This window comes from Photinus pyralis, unplaced genomic scaffold, assembly GCF_008802855.1.
Source record: "Photinus pyralis isolate 1611_PpyrPB1 unplaced genomic scaffold, Ppyr1.3 Ppyr1.4_LG7, whole genome shotgun sequence".
Lineage (NCBI taxonomy): Eukaryota > Metazoa > Arthropoda > Insecta > Coleoptera > Lampyridae > Photinus > Photinus pyralis.
Window position 1 is genome coordinate 7,604,469 of NW_022170738.1, and position 19,364 is coordinate 7,623,832.

The window sequence follows — 19,364 nt, forward strand, 5'->3', positions numbered from 1 at the left end:
GCTGCTTTACCAACCTAACCCACTACACATTTACAAATGTTCATGCCCAGACCCGGAGTCGCGAATCAGGGACTCGCAGTAAGTACCGAAGTACAGATCGCCGACTACTCCACTCCACCAAGCGTACCTACCGGTAACTAGAGAACACTTCAATGTTTTCAGCAAGGCTGAGATTTTTTATATGAACCCTTTATACGAAAACTTTGCAAACGAGCTCGCTCTTCAGCACTTCCACTATTGCTCAAACGTACCTACTAGTTTCGTTCAAACTTTACCAAATAATTAATTTTTCCGTATTTATCGTGTTTAAAACGCAACCTTCGCTGATGCATTTTAGAACTTCGACATCACCTTTTAGGAGAGGGGTAGATCCACTCAGCTTTTGTTGCCGACATCGTAAACAATTTCGGTATTGAGACTTTACAGTAACTTAATCGACGGAGTATTATCAACTTTGTCGTTAGATAGATTGGCAAAGGGTGGTTTAAACGAATTAGCTGCGACGTCGCGTTTCATTAATGAACAGTATTCCACATAACCAAAGCTTGACACTCCCATTTCACAAGAAAAAGTTGTACAATTAGTTACTAGACTTCTTGTTAGTCACTTAATAAAAACTTCACGGTTTTCGATAGGTATTGCCCTGAATTATTTATTTACGTGTTATAAATAATTTCTGTGAGTTGATCCTCTCGTTCATTAAACTTTCCAGACGAGCAAAGGGTGAAGAAGACCGCGATTGTTAATCAACAATACCTTATTATGTGTAACAATAAATGTAGGCATTAATTGATAATAACTGAAAACTTCAGTTAATTAAAAGGATCACCGTTCACCGTACTCTGTTTTGAGCAGAAAAAGCTTGTTCGTTAAGAATTAAGGGCGTATAGAGTTTCGCCTTTTGCATTCGAATAATGAAGTATTGAGAAGCGAGAGCTTTATTATCCCACTCTTCGACAAGCTTCGCTAATGAAACTGATTATATTTCCCTTCGTCTTTCTCCTCGCTATCTGCTATACTTATTTAACGAACTGAGTGAGGTGTTTCAATAATTTGTTTTATTCAGAATACTACCTACTTAACTAGGCCAGTGCAATTAGTGATATATCTGTTTTAACTACCAATTTCCGTTAAAGTCGCCTTGGCGAATTTTGAAGAGCATGAAATTTCCTACAACTTTGGTATTTAAAATTTTCATTTAACTCGTGTAAGTACCGAGATATCAAGTCGCAAATATGCATGTAAGTTTGCAAGAACAAGTATCACGAACTACTAAATTTGTTTTAGTCGGGCCCTGAACAGCTTCACGATAGATTCCCCCCTGTCTCATCAGCGAATCTGTGCTCGTTGATGAGTCATACCCATCAAATACTACCACTGTGGACTTACCATAGTGTGTCAGTACCTATTAGACATACGAATGGCAAATATCCCGGTTAGCTAGGTCGCGGCCAAACTCCTTTCCTGAGAAGGAATCCTACGTCGACAACGTATTGCACTTTGTAGGTCGGTGGACTATCAGTGTATGCAGCATAATTCTCTATAGATTCCTCTAACACTGACTTTGTTGTTTTCCTCACGTAAGGCCCATCAAACAACGATGGTTGTCGATGGCGAGCTCATACGAGATATTCCTTATGGTCCTCTGGACATTTCGACATGCAAGTGATCTCATAAAATGCTGATAAGGATCTACTCGTGTCGTCTTGCGTCTGATTTTTAATGTGCCGTTTACGACGCGATGTTCAGTGGTTTTCCTCGGTTTTAATACCCGCACTTTAGTAAGGGAGGTATTAATTCAGTGGGGTCAAAAATGACCTCCCACTCCTTTGACGGAAATAGACGTTTTGAAGCACCAGGATCCAGGAATCAAACATCAAACAAAATCTCAATGATGTCGGTCTATCGATCGGTCGGTCCGTCTACAGGTACTCTCATTTCCGGCTAAACGGCTGAACCGAATTGGACTCAAATTTGGTACACATATTCTTAGTCATAAATGGGTAGAATTGCGCATACGCAGGTGTGCGAGTTGTATCTGTGCTAGACACTGCAATTTTTTATGTTTCATTGTATTGTCACAAAATATTACTAAACATTTTAAAGAAAACAGTTTAAAATGCCATGAATTGTTGTAGTGGTTATTCTTTAGCATATCCACTACTATTCTGAACAATTTAAGTCCACAACCATCAAAACTGTGCCGGAGATAGAGCGTAATAGCGATATTAATGTATTCGCGCCACTTAAGTCTTTTTTATCGCTCTACCGGGTGAAGCAAGCGGAGGAAGTGAGGGGAACTTTCAGAAAATACTTACCTTATCACACACTAACAACTCACCAAAAACCAGCTATAGTTACTAATTTTGTCTATTTTTTAACCTAAAGTGCCTGGGCTATTAGTAATTAAAAACGTTTTGTTTGAACGTATCGAAGGTATAATCGGAAGGAGCGGGAATTCCAGTTTTCTTCCTTCCGAAATGGATGTTTAGATAAATAAAAAATGGGCTATGAACTAGGGTCCTTTTGCATCCTCGCCAGTTACGTTGTGTGAAATTTCAATCACCAATCTTTTGCTTCTTTCATCTTCCACCTTTGGTCTTAAGTAAAAGGGGCGAATATTTTTCCGTTTTCCTACATTTGCTTTCCCGCGTGTATTTCGCCATTTGTGTTTGTTGCTTTCATTCCCGCTAGGGAGTTTGCCGTAACTGTGTTTTAGCCTTTCTGAAGTGACCGCCGCCATTTGTTGAACTCGTATGGTTCCTAGGAGTTGCCGTTTACCCGAGGTTTCCGAGACCGATCCACCGAACCCCTGCCACCGCCGATCTTAATAAGGGGCCGAGCCCGTATCCTAGGTGACGCTCGCGTCCGTTCCGTCGGCCGAACACCCACGTTGTCGCCGACTGCCGCTACGTTCGTCCACTCCCATGAGTTACCTATTATACTTTGTCAATTTATTTAGTTTTTCTTTTAAATTAAATTGAAACTTTAGATTTAAAAGATGCTTGTATTCATAGCGGAGGAGGCGCGTGGGCAACTGTAATACAAAATTTAAATTCAAAAGCTTTTCAGGAGAGCTTGAGGGAGCCAGTTATATTAATTAATAAAGCTAGTGGTTTTACTAAGTTTCAGGTACAGAAGAGAGCGTAATTTACATCACAAGCTGTCTTCTTTTACACCCTATAGATATGAAACTTTCTGTTCAGAGATGTGGGGAGCGGATTACTTGTTTTATACGCTATAATAATATGGGCATTCCGGGAATTACCAAAATGTTAATGTAAACATCCCTTGTGGCTAAGTTCAACCCTTTCACATGGACATTCTCGGTGAATGAACCGAATTCTTGCTAAATGAGTTCGTACTTCTTAATTTTATAGATTACAGGACAGCTGTAGCCCGTTTACACCGATTAGTACCTTTAAGATACTATTTTTGTAATTACCAATGTTTAACAAAATATTTTTTACGCAAATTTAAAACAGGGGGCGCTTTCGACAATATAGAAACGAAAATTTTTTCGATCCAATTGGATATCCTTCGGAAAATAGAAGTGGAGCTTTCTTGAATCGCCCTAGTACGAATATCTTTCGTTGTATGGAAATGTTCGGGCAATGAACTTTTACATTTACCTCGACTGCATTCAAACTGGCTTTCTGTGTGCACAACATTAGTTACCACTATCGCACGAACATGCGGGCACAATTATTTTATAATACGTCACGAATTTCACTTCAAATCTTAGTGCTTCCGGATTGATGATTACCGCTAATTGTTACTTTTACACTTAATTTGGCTTCTTCCACAATTAACAAAATTTCTGGCAGAGGATCTGTTCTCTTCTATACCGCCGAGCTGTTAAGGTAAAACGGAACCACCGCAAAAGTCGTTACTAGCGTCCCTTCTTAACAAATCCCCAAGCTGCGATTCTTATTTCACTGAGTTGCCGGCTCTGAAGAAAGGCACCGACGCAGAGGGACGGTTTATTCTCTGCTCAAAAACCCACACTTTCTTTAAATGAACCTACTCGCGCTCACTATTCGTATCTGTATAGCCGAATGCCTAAAGTAGAATCTTTAATGAAAATAAGAAAAATTAGGTACGGCCTATATACAAAAATAAAGTTGATGATGATTTCTCCAGAACTACACGTTGTATTGAAAATCTCTCAACGGTGTCTTGTAGAGCTCAAAAGGCGGCAATGAGAAGGTGTTTCTTTTATTTGTTTTGTATTGGTTGAAATAACATCAGAAATAAATTTAAAAAAATTAGTAAATTTTAGTTTTTCTGGCATATCTTCGGAATGGGAATTTAGGTTTTATTGTAAGCATGACCCTTTAATTTACCACTCGATTTCAAATCAAAATTTTGCTTTTGCGCTTTAACTTCACTTCACTGAATTATTTTTAGTATTTGAGTTACCCGATCTGTGTCAGAGACTTGTTATACCTAGACCGTGCATACAATGCCACTCGCGTATCGTAAACTGGGGTGGCATGAGACAGTGTTTTGTGTTTTTTTGCCGTAACTTTTTCACGGAAGACTCAAAAATTCTCAAATAAATAATATAACATCTTCGTGACATGCCCCTTCGAATGACTGTTCCATTTTTGCCATCATTTTCACTCTGTGAAATTTTTAAAAAGGAAGGTGCTGTGCCAAGTCACCCCAGCGGGGTCAGTAGGGACAAGTAATGTTTTCATTGATTTCTCATATCTAAAAGATTTTGGGAGGCTGGAGATGGCTGGGTGAGTAAGTTGGGACAAGGACTATATATTTTAAAAAAATACAAAAATATTACAAAAATATTGTTTTTCTTCAAACGTCATATAATATTGACATTACGTAGCCCAGCACTCTGAGTTAAAGTTTGACTTTTTAGAACAATCGAACAAGCGGCAGTGAAGTATTTTAGTGCCTAGGCATTAAAACGCTTCAGTGCCAGTGTCACATTGTTTTGCTTTGACAAGTTGATGTTATTTACATTAGGTTCTTGGTTCACCTAGCAAGTGCGTTGATCTTTCCTTCTGATTTTAACAGAAATAAAAATATAGTCGATCAAAGAAGCTATTTATTTATTTAAATAATAGTTAATGTTGAAAGTTCAGTTAGTCATATTACCATTATTGAAATTAAACCTTCGTTCCTGCAGCATCCAAGTTTTGAAGAGTCAAGTTTTGTTTGGCTCGTCTTATTTCTAATGAATGAATGAAGTATTTTCAAAAAACTGGATTGGTTTCTGCTTCAAATGAAGGAGTAGTTGAAGTCATTCCATCTGATAAACCTGGATTTTCTAAAGTTGTCGAAAGTATTTTTTGTGCAATTTCATTTTTATTTGAAATCGAAAAACTCGTCCACAATTAAAACGTCAAAACTAATAATGGCCAACTATAGCAATTGTTATAGTCACCACGGCCGACGCGCTCACGGCTACCCATAACGATCGGGTTAATATTTCTTCCGATTTGAAAACCATTATTTGGGCGTTATTCTCACGTTTGAAGAAAAAATAGCATATATTATGCGGAGCTAAAGTAACTTTTTATGGCTCGTCAGTATTTTGCTGGCCTCGCTTCGCTCGGCCATCAAACACTGACTCGCCATAAAAAGTATCACTTTAGCTCCTCATAATATCCTATTTTTATTGAACGAAAAATAACGATTTTTTAAAATAAGCCACTTAGCGCTTAGTAATAGCCCATTTAAAATATGTTCTTCATCTTTAGCGCTAAAAACTGTTTGCCCTCCAGGCTTTCTTGCATTTTGACCCCTAAATTTTCGATGAATGGTCGATTTCGGAATACCGCAATTCGCCGCGGCCTCCCGGAGACTAAGCTCTCCGTTGGCATACTTTTTTAAAGCTTCTTCTAGTGTCGCTTGACTAAAGTCTTGATATTTTCTCGCGCCGGGCTTCCTTTTATAAGTTCTAGGCATTGTCCCAAGTCACCTACGAAATGTTGTTTTTCTATAACAAAGAATCTGTAGGGGCTGACTTCAAAGATTTTTACATGCAGACACATGTGTTTTCCTCAGGACACTACCGGGAACGTGGCACGCCACGTTAAAAAAATTTAAAAATAAACTTACCCAAGATACGGTGCTTAGCATTCGACCACCGGAAAACAAGAGATATTTTGGGGTTAGGTTTTCAATTCGTGAAATGACCGCCAATGTACTTTTCTGAACATTACAGATTCCGATACTTGTCTAGTGTGTACTGGATCAGTTGAAATTTCGCTTTTACGTCATAGGTGGGCATAATAGGAGCATTTATGAAATATCTCAATTTTGTCCCAAGTCGTACCGTAGTCCCAAGCCACCCCAGATTACGGTATAAAAGAGTGTTGCCAACATGTTTAGGCAACACATCATAGTCGTAAAGGCAAAGCGCGAACCAGTTTAGCAAGATCCTACATAAACCAGTCGAAATAACTAGAATCATTGCATAAAAATTTTATTCAATGGTAAAATGAAATGTGCTTATCGACATAAAAATGTTTATTGGCTTTTAAACAATACTTATTTGTTGTATAAATGTCCAATTCTCACATCTATTTCGTTTATTTTCTTATTTTCGTAATGAATACGTATTGTAAAGAATACCTTCAGTATTAAGTTCATTCACTGCAGCCTGCAGGACATGATTATGGTATATATGATGATGATATGATCTTGAAATGCCAAAAACAAATTACATCCGTGGAGATTTCTCAGATTTCTGCGCGACGTACAACAAAGACGCGGAATAAACAAATTCATATCTCTGTTACACTATCGCAAAGATTGTTTCTCAAAATATTCTTGTGCATTTCTGCTGTTTCCATTCCATTCTAAATAACTATACCTAGATGTAACTATCCGGTAAAAAAATACCTTATACGAAAATTTACACTAGATTACATTTATTTCATTATTACCGTTTATAAACTTTTCTGAAAACACTATGTGTATAGAAAGTGTGCGCTTTCGATTCAGCAAAGAAATTTTAAAAAGTACTGAAAAACTAACCCAGTTCAGCGATATAATCCCAGCAAAAACAAATAGTGAAGATTGGAGCGCGAAAGTTCTTGCCTTTACGAGTTCGGTGGGTGGCCTACCATGTTGACAACATACAACTTGAGCTATACGCGGTCTAGTTATAACAAGTCTCTGATCTGTGTCTGTGGTCTCGCGCATTTTTTTTAATATTTAATTGCCGATTTTTGCCGATAGCGCCCTTCTGAGCCCAGGAAGGCTGTGGCTTGACTTCTAAGATTTTTTATTTTCGTCGATACTCCGTGAGCTAACGTTTGCACACAATGACTTTCGATTAGTCCAAATTGTAATGAATGGACTTTTTGATAGTCATTTAACAATTCCTTGCGGAAGCCTATTTCGACTTTTAATATTTTTCTGACTACGGCTTGATTGCTTTTGAGTTTAAATTTTGATACTGAGTATTGTATATTTTTCTTCATGCTGCCGAAAACTGCATTTCGATACGAACTGAATGCAAAACCAAAGTATTTAAATTACATGACATACTAATGGATTACTAATGGACTAGCCACCTAAAACTCTTACATTTTTGTGGCTCCTGAAATGCGAAATACTAATTTAAATTGCAAGCAGCTGGCAAATTCAATGCTGAATGGCACAGGATTTTGATAAACCATGATTCCAACTTAGGTACACGTTGGTAACCACCATAGATGATTCTTGAAATACACAAGAGTTTTTCCTGTAAAACAGTAGGTCGTGAATAATAATATTAAACGCGTTGGGTTACCAAGTCCTGCAAAACAAGTGCGGTCACATGACTATCGTTTGTCTAAAAGCCCTTCCATTCACACAAAGGATCCAATAACGTAAAATTTGCGTTTCTGCCACTGAACAGTTTATTTATTTAAATTCGATTAGTCTAAATACAAAACATAATTTTAAAATAATTACGAAATTGGTGGTCGGAATGTGTTTAAATGTAAATGTTAAAGGACATCAACGTATTATAGTTAAATTTAATTGGGTTTTACATTGAACCGTATTGAATGGGATATATTGTGTCCCCAAAACAAACACCGAGACGAAGTAGATTTTAGTCGATGCGAGTCTCGTTTACAATTTCAGTAAGCAATCTTTACATTGTCTGGAAAAGAGGATTACCAGCAGAAAAAATGATATTTACGGTTTATATTGGAAATTCGTAAAGCGATTTTCAGAGATCATTGTACGATATCTTTTACGCTTTATATTCTATTATAGCTGGAGTGTTGAGATTTAAATCTGTTGCAAGTTTTCAATCATGGGGAAGTTTCTTTTAGCGGCGCAACAAATTTAATTAGTCGCTGTTGACAGCTGTGTTCTTCTAAGTTTCCTTCGGTTATAATTTGCGCTTTATAAGAAGATTATTTTAGAAATGTTTGCGACAAACTTGGATCGACGAAATGCGCGCCCAGCATAAAAGGAAGGCCGAACTTGTTTGAAAGTTGTCTCTTAAATATTGATACGGAGGATTTTTAATTTTTTAAAAGCGTTTTCCTCCTTTATAAAATGCTTTTGATGTTTGGTTGTTTACTGCTTTGGAAATAAATGCAAAAAAAAACCTATGGACAAGCGCACAATTTGGAAATTGTTTCAATAAATTGAAATTGTCATTCAATGAGTACGTCTGCAAATAGGGCACTTGTGGATGTAGCCATTACAGTTTTTCTATGTTGACGGATATTTCTATACAGTTTATTTGTTATTTTGTTTACAACATGAGATAAATCTGAGGCACAAATCCAAAAATCGGAACATGAGAACTGTATCTGAGTCGCACAGTGGATTCAAATAAACACATAATTGACAAAAACAAAATTTATTCCGAAACACATACGCAAAAAAAAACTGAAATATAGAGGGGTACAAGCCCGTTTTTAAATTTACCCCATAGGTGATCGACAAAATAAACAAAGAAAATTTACTTTTATTTTAAATAATCCATAATCGGGTCGTAACCATGGTTTTGTGGCAGGTGCATGTATCACTAATATAAAACACTCATTGGCAGCACCAGGAAACTTTATCCCTTATCTGTTACCTACACTAAACCCAACTTGAGGTGGCTTGTTAAATTAAAGACAAGATATCTTTCTTATGGCATTTTCAACTTTTGTTTTGATTTTCCAAAATCTATTGGGTGTGGAATACTCCTAAAAGCTGTCTTGACGATTGCGTTTGAAAAGGGTCAGACAATTTCGCATTGACCTGGGATTTCTTGGTTGCGGATTAATGAAAAAAATTTTTGATAAACATTACCCAAAAAATAAAGATGATACCTACTTTGAAAGGAAACAAATAGATAAAGCAACATTGAGAGCCCCCAACGGAAAAACAACGAATCAATTGCTTGGTAACAGGAGAAGAAGAAGAAAACTGAAAATGAAAACAAAATAGAAGAAGACTGGGAAAAATTAAACAACTGTTAAACGAAGCAGCAAAGGAATTTGACAGAACAGTAAAAGAACCCAAAAAGGTGGCTTGAAAGCGAATTTCAAAGGGAAGAAATATTAGAGTTGCTGACAAAAAGAATAACAGAATCCAAAGACATAAACCAAAAACAAAGAAAGATGGGCAACAGATATGAAGAACAAAAAACAACAAAAGAGAACAAACTCAAAGATACATAAAAGAAATACCAAGTCAAAAAATCAGAAATTTTCACCAAGGAGTCGGAAACGAAAGAAGAGGATACCAGAAAAAGACGTTCTTGTTCAAGATAAAGAAGGAAACACCATTGTGACGAACTTTCGCCTGAAGCTCGTCCACCAAAGGTAGCTTAGGTTCTCCTTTACACAAAAATATAAATGGTCTAATTGCAAAAATGAAATTTAATGAAGGCAATAAAAAAGAAAAACCAGCTGTCAATATACAATACAAAATGTGCAGACGGTGACGGCGGGGAGAGTCGGTGGAAGACGGCGGAACGGCGGCAGGAAACGGCGGAAAGGGAGTGCCTCGTGTTTTCGGAAACATTGCTTCTAGTAAGGATTCAGATGCAAAGAAATTTCATATTGCATTTCATATTTATCTAGATGTCCATTTGATTAAATCCGACAAACTGGAATTCCTTTCTCGTACTCTTATAGCCTCGATATGTTCAAATAAATTAAAGCTGTTTTGAATTAATTACATCCTTCTCTACTGGATGGATTTTATTATTTGCTAAGTGAAGGTTGAAAATTAATGCATAGCGTTAATACAATTTAGGGAATTTTGCAAGAAATCAACTTTTCAATTACGATGTTTGTTATTGGCTTGTGCGATGAGTCGGAGTGTTGTTTCTTTTATGTGGGGGCTTGAAATACTTATAGAATTTGTTTTTGTATTGCCATAGTTTTTTATTGATTAGTAATTGATAATGGTTCAGAGCCAAAATAAAAGGGGCAAACCTCGGGTCTCCTCGGCATGGCTGCCACTAAAGCGATTTTAGAAACGACTGGGCATTTCAATAAGGAATAATATAATATAATATAATATTGGAGGGTATTCTTGAGACCTGACCCCTCTGGCGAACCGAAAGATAGTCCCGCAAGGAGCTTCGACTGATTTTGATTAAGGTCCATAGAATTAATCGTTCGAGAATGATTTGTTTTTGTTTAGTTTAGAGACCATGTTTGTGATTCTATTTTAGTTGTAAACAATTTACTCCTGGCTCTGGAACTCAGTTTTAGAACCGCCTTCGCTTGTTCCGGAAGTCAAGTAAGATTGAATGGTATATCGATAAGTATCAATTTTTCTGCGAATCCTTGTTTTCAAGATGGGGCACTATTGTGAAATAGACCTAATCTTTAGTTATTCCCTCTTCTTTGACAGGCAATATTGGGAAATGTGCCCGTTTTTAAATTAATAAAAATGATTTGATATTAAATTACCCTTACAATGATTAAAGCTCGAAATTGCATTGGTAACACCGGCTAAATTTCTAATTCTGTCCCGTAGGTACAGTTGATAGATGTCAAATCCATCTCAATTTGTCCCATCTATTTTTTCTAGCTAATCAAGACGCAGTATCCATGTTAAAAGTTCCCGAGGTTGCTCCATTATTTCCGCAATCACTAATCCCTGGTGATTAATGAAGCAAAAGAACGCTGTATTTGTTATACGCTTAATCTCATTGAAATTTTGTTGGAACGCTTCTGAAGTTCTGCGCACTAATTGCAAAATCTGTCTGTGTAAACAATAGTTAGCTCGAAACATGTTTCTGAATTGATTTGGTAAACCCGAAGTTTATGAATATAAAATGCTTTTAGTAAAGTAACAGTTGGATATTGAATTAAAAACATTTCAACTGGCGTTTTCCCCCGTTTACCCTCGAATTTTACGCTAATCTTTTGCAAGCTTGCATTTTTAATGAAAAATGAAATCAAAGTAAACACCAATTAACGTTACAAGTTTACAACCACTTTTGCCGTATCACCTAATTAAACGTAGTAACGTATCGAAGACCTACTTTTTGTTCGCAAATACAGAGCAGGGGCTTACTGCATTCAACAACTGCGCTGTTTAACTGGTTAATGTTATTTTAATATTTAGATTTACTTACTTTTATGAGGCACAGAAAACACTATTTCGTTCTATTAGTCGCGAGAGAGCTAATCGGGGATATTAGTGGACGAGCACTGGGTCTCAATCAACGAGATAAAAGAGTAAGTGATTGATTGTTTTGAGAGGACCGTGAGGCGTTCAAGCGTGAGCGAAGTTGGGAGACCTACAAATAATCGCAGGGTAGGTATATTTTTTATGTCATTCCAAGTTTCGTAGAACCGCGAGATGATTAGCGTGAACCGGTCAGCGCTTCGACCACCTGCAATATACCGCAGGGCGTTAAAGAATATGCGGCGAACCTCGAGAGAATTTCCGTTGAGCCATAAGCGTTGTTAAGTCGGTCACCTGTAAATTACTGTAGGGTGTATGGTATCGTCAAGTACATATGTGCGATTCTAATTCTGTCCTTTGAGGGACGCCAAACTTTGATCCGCACGTTTGCTTTATGGATACTATTTTGTATTGGTCGTAATACTTCTGATTTTTTAATTGAAGGGAAATTATCCTTTAATCACGTGCTTTTCAACATTTAACTCTTCGCACAAAACGTAATTCTTTGCGTCAGATTACAGGTGCTCGATTTTAACATACGTCCTCGCGGAACGTCTTTCACAAAAACGCAAAATCACCCGGTAGTGACTTATGGGCGTTCAACTTAAATCCCGCGTTTTAAACCGAATTTTCCCCCCTTGAGTTTCAACGCAACCTTTTCCGCAGACCCGTAGCCAGAATGAAGTAGCAGGGATGGCCAGTATTTTTTTAGGGGGGAGGTGGGCTAGATTAACCTCGAGAAGTGCAATTTTCAAAACTTATGACTGCAATGTAATCTATTTGGATTAACTTTTCTTGCAAAAAAAGATTTATTCGTTTTACTTCTGTATGTTACTTGATCCGCATACGCATACATTAGGAGCACATACCTTGAAGGAAAGTTTTGATTTTAAATTTGATTTACGTGGTTTGGAATTTGTTTCAGTTTGGCTCAATACGCTTTCCCGGTGTTTACAAAGCAAAAGCAAAAGTTCGGATTTGTAAAGCAAGTGCGTAAACATTTAAGCCTGAAAACAACGTGTCTATTTAAACTTTAACGTGTTTGTTAATCTGCATAACGAAGTAGCGAGTCAAAAGCGAAGCAAAAAGGTGTAACGATCTCGTCTCTGATTTACGCTCCTTAGAGAGATCCTTCTGATCGTGAAAACGAATTAGGATTATAAAAAGTTAATTAAATTCAATTTACTTGGGCGTATTTTTAACGGCACAAGTAAAATGTTGTTAACGAGAAACTTAATGGCGTTCGTATTACCTCAAGTCTGCTGAACTCTGAAGTGGAAGGTATTAACGGCGCCCGTAATCGATAGATTGGAATTGGGATTACATACGGTGTGTATAATGTAGGCAATTTAAGGGACCAACGTTAATACCGCGACGCATTGTTGGAAACGCACTACTTAGAAATGTACCTTAGGAGCAACCCTACAACGCCCTAAGGGAGATATTAAGAATTCAGAATGTAGAATAAATATAGGTAGTAGATATTTTGCCGTGGAGAATAAAATATAAAAGCGACTCGTGTGGGTGTATTAAGGAAGCAAGTGAAGGTTTCACTTTGACCTACTGCAATATTTGCGAGTGGGAACGGGAGGATAATGGTGGCGTATTTAAATAGAAATGTGTCAGTCGCAAATATATTCCTAGGATTTTACAGATTTATGATTTTCATGATCTTTACCTTTTGGTGGTTTGGTTATAACTATCAAATTCATCTTCTTAATATAATGGGCAATGCTCGTGAAGATTCGTTTAACATTTCACTCTAAGAAACTATCCTCTGATTGAATTGAAAGTTCGTTCATCAGCGATTCGCAAGTTCAAAGTTTTCTATACGGGGATACAGTAACACAGATGGTCTTTATCACTGATTCAGTGATAAGTTTTGATGCTTTTGAGTTGAAGACCCAATTGATAGGAGACAGATAAAGAGGAACAAAAGTTATGCCTTCGCATACTTCTCTAAGGGCGGAGGATTACGAAGTACCCGTGAATATATCACTCTTATGGTTGTTGAGAAAAAACTTAAAGAAGAAGTGCAAATTTCACTCCTTTTTCTGATGGTGGGCCTCAAATGTTTATTTGGAAAAAATTGCTCTTTTGATCCCCTCTGCCACCCATTTCTTTACTATATGAAACACCTGTATCTACTAGCGTCAAAATCGCACCCACAAAAAATCAACGTCAAGCACTCTGAAGGGGGTTAAATTTCCATTGGTAAAACAAATGTATATGCGATACATATATAAAGTGTGTCGTGTGACAGGCTGGTTAATTGGTTGGCTTGGTTACTAAGCGTTTGTGATTCCATCTTGCGCCAGCCAGATACAACAATCAACATCGCTACATCTTGTTTGGAAGACCAAGTTTTTGGGTGTTATTAGGTGCATTTGTTTCCGATAGTTAATTAGTGTTTATGTGTATCCGGATTTTATTGGAGTATTGTAACTCGAAAACTGTATGTAATTTTAAGATATCCTGGTATTTGTTTATTCGGGCACTGTAGTCCAATTGTTGTTAGATAGGATTTTATTGTTTAATTTCGTGTGTAGTTGTATAATAAATTTTATTTATGTAAAATGATGCAAGTTGGGTGTTCATTCGATCCCTTTACCGACGAACAGCGAAGCCTCATGCTCAATTACGATTTATTTTATTGATTCATTCATTCATTGTTTCCTTGTAATCAGAAATTTAAAGTTAGAATTGATTTATTTTGTTGAGTCGGGGTGCGGGTGTACTAAGGAAAATATTCATTAAAGAGCTAGGTAGGTTTGAGAAGTGTTGTAATTGGACCGAAGTTGAAAGTTCGTGGGGATTATTTTTTGTATATGGTTCCTTTTGTCCGAAAGTGCAAATTTCACCACCCCAAATCAACTTAAGATCTTCTGCAGGGGCACCTCTAAAAAACATTATGCGGGTCACTCTGTAATTGGACGAAAGGCTGTTGAGGGCCCATAATAAGAGAGGGATAATAAAGGCGTATGTGTCCTTTCCTTTTGAAAGGAGAATTCTTTACCTTGATTATAACCACAATGACTCAACAACAGATAACAAGATTAAGCAACACAATTGTCTGCTCCATCATAACAAAGTGTCCGTCTTCCGCGATAATTTCGCTCCAAATGATTCGTCCCCATAAATTCGAATTTGGAGGATTCGCACTCATTAAAACTTGCTTCCAAAAAAGGTCGCCTCCGTCAAATCTGTCCCGGAAAATTTAATTTAAAATTTACTTACTCTAAACTCTTGTGGTTTTGGTCAAAATAATTATTCCACGCTAGCGACTGGTTTAGGCATGAATCTGACAAGTATCCTAGTTTCTTACCCATTTTAGTTTTTGTAAAATAACTCGTGTGCCAAATAAAGCCCACTATTCCGGCCGTCTCTTTCCAACAACACAACCCACCAAGCTACCGGTGCACGACTTACGCTGAAAATAATGCACAATTCTTCGAAACACCTAACGTCTTCTAACAGAGGTAAGAACACGTCTGTTAATTAAATTTCGTCCGATATAAACTCCTTATCGGAAACGACCAGAAGTCTACATTTTAACAGGCAATTTCACGCTTTACAAATAAATACACAATTTTAAATAAACAATTTACAAAATCAATGAAATCTAAACAAGAACCACACCTCTAAAAGGAAAGACAACACTGAGATATAATTCCGACACAATAAACCAACTTTGTGCTTATTACAGAGTGTCCCGTTATTATTTTTTGGTGTTGAGACCGAAATAACGTCCACATTACACTACAACATACATGGATAACACTACTAATTATATTAATTAATAATTATTTAATAAGTTCAACATTTTCATCAAATTATTCGATTATCTTTGCCTATTATGAATTTCGATACAAACAAAATTTTGTAAAAATTTTTCTTACAGGAAACCTCGCATGCTGTGCATATACTACTTCAAAATTTACTTCCAATTTCACAACCCTCTCTAAATTACTTATTATATTTTAGGTAATATTTAATACGCATTTTTTCACCATTTCATTTATAAATTTGATACCAAAAATAAAATTTAAATTGAACAGAAGTCAGTATTTGTTTCAACGGTTGTTGTGCATAAATTTCCAAGATTATTATTTATTTGATGTACGACTAATAATTGGATTCCAACCGTCCATACCGTTATTGTTTTTACTACAGTTATACATGCACTAATTGAGTTTACCGTTTTAGTATTGAATAAAATTTTAAATCTCGTATGTCCAACAAATCTTACGGGGTCCTAATCATCCTACTGGCTCCAGACAAGATTAACTCCTTGTTTACCAAACAAATCTTGTGACTTTTGGAACAATGAAAGCCGAAAAAATTCTATTATCGCACCTTGTGCAGCGAAAATGTCAGCTTTATCCGGCTCACTTCTGAAAGAAGCGTGGAAAATCGCTTTCCATTTGTTAGAGAAAGTCGTAGGAAGTCGCTAACCCGACAAGTAAGATAAACAGGTTTGGTATGACAGATATAAAGAAAGTGTTCATTTAACTCATCGTTCTAGAACTTGAATTAATGTTATATCAAGTAACCGTTGAGTGAAGGATCTAGGTCCTTCACTCAACGATGCGATGTAACTTTGGTGGATTTTTCAATAACGACTTTGCGTGCACCACACCTTTCCTGTCAGACGTTGCATGAGCATTGAGCAAGCATCATTTAAAGGAATGATGTCATCGTTATTATTTAGAAGTGGAAAGTGTCTATTTTAGATGTTTCCCAATTAAAATTAAAGTAAAAAACGACGATTTTTACACCCCATAGATTGTACTGTGAGATTCCACAATAATTATACTTCACCCAAATTTGCAAATGCATTGGGAACGCTCGAGGAAAGTTTAATAGGAATTCGCCCTAGTGAAGTATTTGGAAAAGTTTTTCCAAAAGGAATTCTAAATTTAGAATTTGCCAAACTACTTACTGTAAACTAAATTGTTCCATTACTGTATAAAAGCTCCTCTTCCGTTGACACTGTACACTCATTCAACGTAATCAATCACCATAAATGAATGAAAAAAGCAAACTCGCCAGTATTTCGCCCACTTCCGTATTGATTTTGAAATTTAATCCAAATAGGGATAATTAGCCGAAGTGGAAACATTTTTTAATTATAACTTTCTGTTCGAAGATAGCCGGATCCACTCACGCAAATTAAAATTACATCCGGTTTAGAAAGAGGACTGCTGTTTGCAATTACACTATTTGAAATCCAGCTCTCCTTTGAGAAAGAAAAGATACGTAACTTTGCAGTACATCGATACCAAATAAACACATACATATAACGACATGAAACTTTAAAGTGCACGGTGACACTCCAAACAAACTCGGAAATGGTGACAGCTGCCTGGTGTACTTACTAAACGTAGTTAATGCACAGGTGTACATTTACTTGATATAGTCATTAGGATCGTTTGTAAAGTTTTAGAAAACAATTTACCTTAATTGGCAGTTGAAAGATCCCAAGTTTAAAAGAAATTAAATCGTGCCTTAAGGGTCTCAGTTTGAGCAATTAAGGGAAGCTTGTTCCTAAAACTGTTTCCCTCCATGAAATAGGACTACCGAGACTTTATATTGGTAATTCTATCTCAAACTCCTCTTTTCTCAAACTCGTATGGGCGTTTATAGCTCGTTACCGAGTTTTTGGATTTAAAGAGCAAAAAGCGACAGGACGAACTTCACAGATCCTTACCCGAGACGCTGTTGGCATGCATAAACAGTAGGTACGTATTTATATATGCATACATATGCGTTGGAATGAATATTAAGTGGTGGTAGTTTCCGTTTACTCATCCAGACTTTCAAAAAAAGTAATTATTTATGTCGTAAAGGCATAACGAAACATACATAACTTTATGCACGGATCAAGGCATTTTGTAAAAAGACACATTTATTTTCCGACAGTACCTCAAGCGTGCCAGTGATCGACATTTCCAATGGCCGTTCAATAGCTATTCTGGTAGAAGAGCTTGTAGTTTTTAGCGCATTTACACAAAAAAAAAAAAATGCGCTATTGTGGCCACTTTGTCCGTCCGTCCGTCCGTCCTCTAACTTTGCGACGCTACTAGTTTTTTATCTTAAGAGCTATTGTTCTACTTTTTTCGCTATTTGGTTCGTTATGGTGTCGAGTCTTGTACCAAGGAAGGAATTTTTTCTGTACCGCTTACAAAAAAAGTTATTGTAAAAAAAACAAAAAACCGTTTTTTACATGTTCCATAATTTTACACTTTTGCCGTTTATTAACGATCCTAGAGATCGTTTATAATTTTGCATTGCTATCTGTCGTCTGCCTGTTGGTCTGTCCGTCTGTTCCTTTGTCTGTCTGTCCATCTATCTGTCCGTGTGAACGATAACTTTGTTTAGAAATGTTCGATCGCTTTTACATCTCCGTTAGTTATGAACTGAATTGCATGAAATTCAATATGGGCATAGATTTAGCCATATAATACGCAATGCCAAAAGTTGAATCGAATCGATTCAAAATTCACAGTGCCCTTTTCGCATCTCGACCATTTATAAACCGAATTGCAAACTTTTTTACTTATAAAAGTATTTGAATGAAATTTGATACATAGGCACTTGGGATAAAGGAAAATCAAACGCCAATTTCAAAATTTGGTTTTGCGCATGCGCAGTGCCAACTTTTTTATTTATGGAAGAATTTAAACGAAATTTGATACATAGGCACTTCGAATAAAGGAAAATCAAACGCCAATTTCAAAATTTGGTTTTGCGCATGCGCAGTGCCAACTTTTTTATTTATGGAAGAATTTAAACGAAATTTGATACAGAAGCACTTCGAATAAAGGAAAATCAAACGCCAATTTCAAAATTTGGTTTTCCGCATGCGCAGTGCCAACTTTTTTATTTATGGAAGAATTTAAATGAAATGTGATACATAGGCACTTGGAATAAAGGAAAATCTAGCGCTAGTTTCAAAATTTTATTTTGCGAATGCGCAGTGTCAACTTTTTTATCTATGGAACTATTTAAGTGAAATTTGATACTTAGGCGCTTGGAACAAAGGAAAATCTAACATTAGTTTTAAAATTTAGGTTTGCGCATGCGCAGTTCCAACTTTCTTATTTAGAAAAGAATTGAAATGAAATTCTTCGCATAAACTGAAATTGAAGTAGCACGTCAACAATGGATTGCCCATGCGCAACGCTATCTTTCATATTTGTGGGCGGATTTTTACGATTTTAACAGAAGTTGCATCTTACAAATGGGAAATGAATGCAAGTGGAAATGCGCTTTATGTAAATCGTTTACGATTACTTTTTAACTTGTTAAATAAGTTCGGTAAACGATTTTACTGAAAGTAGTTGCAATTTTCTCAGTTTCAGAACGGCATTTTGTTAAGCATCAAAATATGCAACTTTGCCAAATTTCAACTGTTTTCTCTTCCGAATTACTTCAATAATTTGGTAAGCTAAGGAAAAATAATACTATTTTGCAGTTAGTAACACAACTTCCCCATTAAGATCTTGATCACTTTAAATAAGTTCTCCTCAGTGAATGATATCGACTTTTTTCACGATGCAATAAAAAATCAAATTAGATCTTATAAGTCCTAATGTTTGTTCAGAGCTCCAGTGCCATGTAATTGGAATTTTTATTCTGTATGGTGTCTGGTTAAACAAATAAACGAGAACAAGAGAACCTCTTATTTCTGTGTTTGAACAGACACGTATTATCATAAACATCTAGGTCTCATAATAGAGCTT

The 19,364-nt window shown here is 36.5% G+C and overlaps 1 protein-coding gene across 1 annotated transcript in view; it reads right to left on the minus strand.

Moving 5' to 3' along the window:
* LOC116175542 (octopamine receptor beta-1R-like) overlaps nucleotides 1-16,806 on the minus strand; it is a 56,662-nt gene extending 39,856 nt beyond the window's left edge. Inside the window, exon 1 of the mRNA XM_031493706.1 lies at nucleotides 16,562-16,806. Within this exon, the coding sequence (XP_031349566.1) occupies nucleotides 16,562-16,623 (62 nt within the window). The 5' untranslated portion in view covers nucleotides 16,624-16,806. The remainder of the gene's footprint in view (nucleotides 1-16,561) is intronic.
* Between the last annotated feature and the right edge of the window lie 2,558 nt (nucleotides 16,807-19,364).